The 5,988-nt window shown below is 44.2% G+C and overlaps 1 protein-coding gene across 1 annotated transcript in view; it reads left to right on the forward strand.

Moving 5' to 3' along the window:
* LOC311127235 (lysophosphatidic acid receptor 1-like) overlaps positions 1-5,468 on the forward strand; it is a 73,534-nt gene extending 68,066 nt beyond the window's left edge. Inside the window, exon 3 of the mRNA XM_084159034.1 lies at positions 5,137-5,468. Coding sequence (XP_084015160.1) covers positions 5,137-5,444 — 308 coding nt within the window. The 3' untranslated portion in view covers positions 5,445-5,468. The remainder of the gene's footprint in view (positions 1-5,136) is intronic.
* Positions 5,469-5,988: the final 520 nt, after the last annotated feature.

Genomic DNA, 5,988 nt, shown 5'->3' on the forward strand with positions numbered 1-5,988 from the left:
GGGTTCCAGGTAGAACCCTTTCCACAGAGGGGACAGACGCAGAACCCTTAAAAAAAAAAAAAAGTGTAGAACATGTGAGTCGGCTTCTCTTACAGCTTGTATAGCTGATCTAACTCCTGAGATCCGCTCTGAGACATGAGGACCGGTTGCTAGGATACGGACTGAGACATGAGGTTTGCAGCTGAGCTGAGCATAAAGCAGAGAGAAAAGCTTTCACAAAAAAAAAGAAAAGCTCTCTTATATTGTTATATTTTAACAAGAGATTTTCAGCAGTATGACGTAGAGCGTAAATCTTCATACGTCTTTGTCTTTATTCATGCTAATGGATATAATCAGAATGTTATGTTGATAAAAGTAGAATTGTAGCTATATGCGTAAATTATGCTGCTGTGTTTCACACTCTGTTACCCAGCTGTGTGAAGGTCAAGAACGTGTTGTTGTCTTTAGTTGGAGATAAGAGGAGGAACCAAGGAGAGGCCTTGTCCTTAACAGAGAGCTACTAACTAATATTCCTCCTATTTGGGACACACCTAATATGATCGTGAATCCACAGACATTAAGACACACTGGCAGCTCATGAGAAGTTCTAGTAGTAGGTTTAAAAAAGTATATCATTACTGCACTTGGAATAAAAGCTTGGAGACGCAAAGGTTTATGGATTAAGTGTAGTCAGATGACGTATGAACCCACTGGGCTGAATCAACGTTGTTATCAAGTCAATTCAATGACATGACTTTGAACCAACTTGGAATAGACGTTGAATTGATGTCTGTGCCCAGTAGGAAGTGTTTAAAGGTAACGTGGATTATGACATATCAGTAGTAGAGACCTATGTTTCCTGTTTATATAATCATGTCTCACAATATATAGAAAATACATTTGAAACCATATTTTTGTCTCGTATACTTGTATTGGGTAAATCCATTTGAATTCAATCACTTTTTGACAGCATCCCTTTTGATTTAAATAAAACTTTCCGTACATGTTTGCCGATGGAAGAAGTGTTCAGAAAGTGATTTTTGGACCTGAATATCAAAACATTCAGGAGATAGAGGTCCTCAAAGTTGACCCATTTTGCATACCCCACAATACCATGAGACATCCATGTCTTTGTCACTGGAAAAGATAAACAGTTGAGTTTCATATAATTTAAAAGCTTACAAATAGGGTTGTCAAACAGTTTTTTAATTTCTTGGAAAAAAACTGCAATTTAGCTGGTACACCATTGAAATTAAATATAATGTAAATTTTAACTTCTAATTACTACCACAAAGATGGCCGCCAGTCCACCCACCATCAAATGTCAACTTAAATGGTAATGTCCAATGTTCCCTCATATTTAGGGGGGCGCTAAGCAAATTTTTGGTCTTGTGAGAGGAAACTTAAATGTTGTTCAGAATTTTGTGCAACTTCCGGCGTGCGTTTCCAGTGAACACGGAGGCTGTACCCAGACAGTTTTAGACAGTAGCCAACAGGCTGTACCCAGACAGTTTTAGACAGTAGCCAACAGGAAGTACCCTGACAGTTTTAGACAGTAGCCAACAGGAAGTACCCTGACAGTTTTAGACAGTAGCCAACAGGCTGTATACTGACAGTTTTAGACAGTAGCCAACAGGCTGTACCCTGACAGTTTTAGACAGTAGCCAACAGGCTGTATCCTGACAGTTTTAGACAGTAGCCAACAGGCTGTACCCTGACAGTTTTAGACAGCAGCCAACAGGCTGTACCCTGACAGTTTTAGACAGCAGCCAACAGGCTGTACCCAGACAGTTTTAGACAGCAGCCAACAGGCTGTACCCTGACAGTTTTAGACAGCAGCCAACAGGCTGTACCCAGACAGTTTTAGACAGCAGCCAACAGGCTGTACCCAGACAGTTTTAGACAGTAGCCAACAGGCTGTATCCTGACAGTAGCCAACAGGCTGTATCCTGACAGTTTTAGACAGTAGCCAACAGGCTGTACCCAGACAGTTTTAGACAGTAGCCAACAGGCTGTACCCTGACAGTTTTAGACAGTAGCCAACAGGCTGTATCCTGACAGTTTTAGACAGTAGCCAACAGGCTGTATCCTGACAGTTTTAGACAGTAGCCAACAGGCTGTATCCTGACAGTTTTAGACAGTAGCCAACAGGCTGTACCCTGACAGTTTTAGACAGTAGCCAACAGGCTGTACCCTGACAGTTTTAGACAGTAGCCAACAGGCTGTATCCTGACAGTTTTAGACAGTAGCCAACAGGCTGTACCCTGACAGTTTTAGACAGTAGCCAACAGGCTGTATCCTGACAGTTTTAGACAGTAGCCAACAGGAAGTACCCTGACAGTTTTAGACAGTAGCCAACAGGCTGTATCCTGACAGTTTTAGACAGTAGCCAACAGGAAGTACCCTGACAGTTTTAGACAGTAGCCAACAGGCTGTATCCTGACAGTTTTAGACAGTAGCCAACAGGCTGTATCCTGACAGTTTTAGACAGTAGCCAACAGGAAGTACCCTGACAGTTTTAGACAGTAGCCAACAGGCTGTCCCCTGACAGTTTTAGACAGTAGCCAACAGGCTGTATCCTGACAGTTTTAGACAGTAGTCAACAGGCTGTACCCTGACAGTTTTAGACAGTAGCCAACAGGCTGTATCCTGACAGTTTTAGACAGTAGCCAACAGGCTGTATCCTGACAGTTTTAGACAGTAGCCAACAGGAAGTACCCTGACAGTTTTAGACAGTAGCCAACAGGCTGTATCCTGACAGTTTTAGACAGTAGCCAACAGGCTGTATCCTGACAGTTTTAGACAGTAGCCAACAGGCTGTACCCTGACAGTTTTAGACAGTAGCCAACAGGCTGTATCCTGACAGTTTTAGACAGTAGCCAACAGGAAGTACCCTGACAGTTTTAGACAGTAGCCAACAGGCTGTATCCTGACAGTTTTAGACAGTAGCCAACAGGCTGTATCCTGACAGTTTTAGACAGTAGCCAACAGGCTGTATCCTGACAGTTTTAGACAGTAGCCAACAGGCTGTATCCTGACAGTTTTAGACAGTAGCCAACAGGTTATTGTGGCTATCTGAGCATAATGTAGGCCTACCAACAAAACCAATGGAGCAAATCCCAACACATGGAAATAGCTTTTGATTTCTATAATATAGCCTACAGTAGCCTATATGTGGTATTCAATGCAGGTCTACATTGCATGAGACTTTTAAAAATATTATGACATTATGAAGCTTGACATGTGATGAATGATTTAATGATTTTTTTTTACTTGGTCTGTAGTACTGTGGGCCAAATAGGTGACTGTAAATGTCATTGTGTTGAATAATGCAAGAAACCACTTTACAAAATACAATTAATTATTATTACCATACAGAGAATTAGACAATGTAGGCTACCCCTCTGCCTATTGGTTTATTTGCATATTCAAGCCTGTCTCAAAATACAACACTGCCCCTTTAATTAAGACAAAAGCTTTTTACCTGACTGGCTTTTTACCTGACTGGCTTTTTACCTGACTGGCTTTTTACCTGACTGGATTTTTACCTGACTGGCTTTTTACCTGACTGGCTTTTCAAAGACAGCTTGAAATATAGCATAAGCCGACACGTTTTGTGCTCATGTAGGAAGCAGTAACTCTCCATCCATAACTGGGCTAATAACTCGCTAACTAGCATATCATATCAACAAATGTGGACACGCACGGCTCTGTGCTCTGATCTGAAAAGCTCATTCACTTCCGGGTGACTGAAAGACTAGCGGCTAGCCCCGCCAGTAGAATTCTACTCCGCTGCGCTCTGCCTACAACAAAATCAGACTCAATCTTGCAAAGTTAGATTTACTTTGGTTTGTTGCATTGAAAAGGGGCTGATATAATGTTGATTCGATCACAGAAAAAACGTTGATGTATATAGTGCAAACTAATGAGGCGAATCTCTTGCCTCTCCTGCACGCAGTTTAGAGGGAACAATGGTCGTCTGCTCTACTGTCTATGTTTCAATAGGTTTCCTATGGCAGATTGACAGTATAATTTCCATTCCCATTCAAGTCAACATTTTCTGATGTGTTAACCTCCAACTATCTTTGTGGTACCATTTGAAAGTAGATTTTAGTATCAGCCAAAATATGACACCGCCTCTGTGCCAAAATATGACACCGCCTCTGTGCCAAAATATGACACCGCCTCTGTGCCAAAATATGACACCGCCTCTGTGCCAAAATATGACACCGCCTCTGTGCCAAAATATGACACCGCCTCTGTGCCAAAATATGACACCGCCTCTGTGCCAAAATATGACACCGCCTCTGTGCCAAAATATGACACCGCCTCTGTGCCAAAATATGACACCGCCTCTGTGCCAAAATATGACACCGCCTCTGTATTCAAGTGCATATTGTGTCTCAACTGATGGGCGGATACAACACAAAACCCTGTGATGATTTAAAACCAGGTCCAAGCTACAACATGAGCAAATATGAAAAAAATTGGAGTTTACGCATTTTTAGATAGTTGACGTTTAAGGTTAAGAAATGACATTTTTATTAAACCATTTCCCCCCCAAAAAAGTATAAAATTGTTTGACAACCCTGTTTGTAAGCTTTTAAAAGATATCCATCTCAACCGTTTATATTTTCCAGTGATGAAGACGTGGATGTCTCATGGTATGTTTGGGTATGAAATATCGGTCAACTTTGAGCACCTCTATCTCCTGAATGTTTTGGCATTCAGGTCCAAAAAGTCACTTTCTGAGCATTTCTACAATGGGCAAACATTTATGGTGGGTTTCATTCAAATCAAAAGGGGTGCTGTCAAAATATACGAGACAAGAATATATGGCTGCGTTTCAAATGTCTTTGCTATAAAGAAATCAACATTTTTAGGCTGTGTCTGGCCACACTGAACAGTCCCATTCTTTAACCAATCCTCTCCTGGAGGTCAGATTAACTGAACAGTCCCATTCTTTAACCAATCCTCTCCTGGAGGTCAGATTAACTAAACAGTCCCATTTTCTAACCTGTCATCTCCTTCTGGAAGTCAGATGAATCATTAAGATTTATATTCAATGTGTTCTGTGTAAATGCAGCCCCTGAGTCTTTATTTAAATCAGATTTTCCTGAGTAGTCTTACTTTCTAACCTCTCCTCTCGTCCTTCAGGTGCGTTCATCGTGTGCTGGACTCCAGGCCTGGTTCTCCTCCTCCTTGATGTGTTCTGTGCCAACTGTAACGTCCTGGACTTTGAGAAGTTCTTCCTGCTTCTGGCTGAGTTTAACTCCGCTATGAACCCCATCATCTACAGCTACCGGGACAAGGAGATGAGTGCCACCTTCAAGCAGATCCTGTGCTGCCAGCGCCAGGAGAACCTTAACGGGACGGCAGCCGAGGGCTCCGACCGCTCAGCCTCCTCTATTAATCACACCGTGCTGAGTGGAGGGAAACAAAACAATGATCACTCAGTGGTGTGAGGAGAGGAGGAGGAGGGGAGGAAGAGGGAGAGGACTGGGGCTAGGAGGAGAGGGACTGGGGCTAGGAGAGGAGGAGAGGGACTGGGGCTAGGAGGAGAGGGACTGGGGCTAGGAGGAGAGGGACTGGGGCTAGGAGAGGAGGAGAGGGACTGGGGCTAGGAGGAGAGGGACTGGGGCTAGGAGGAGAGGGACTGGTGCTAGGAGAGGAGGAGAGGGACTGGGGCTAGGAGGAGAGGGACTGGTGCTAGGAGAGGAGGAGAGGGACTGGGGCTAGGAGGAGAGGGACTGGTGCTAGGAGAGGAGGAGAGGGACTGGGGCTAGGAGAGGAGGAGAGGGACTGGGGCTAGGAGAGGAGGAGAGGGACTGGGGCTAGGAGGAGAGGGACTGGGGCTAGGAGAGGAGGAGAGGGACTGGGGCTAGGAGGAGAGGGACTGGTGCTAGGAGAGGAGGAGAGGGACTGGGGCTAGGAGAGGAGAGGGACTGGGGCTAGGAGGAGAGGGACTGGGGCTAGGAGAGGAGGAGAGGGACTGGGGCCAGGAGAGGA

This window comes from Coregonus lavaretus (assembly GCF_964263955.1).
Source record: "Coregonus lavaretus genome assembly, chromosome: 4".
NCBI classification, from domain to species: domain Eukaryota; kingdom Metazoa; phylum Chordata; class Actinopteri; order Salmoniformes; family Salmonidae; genus Coregonus; species Coregonus lavaretus.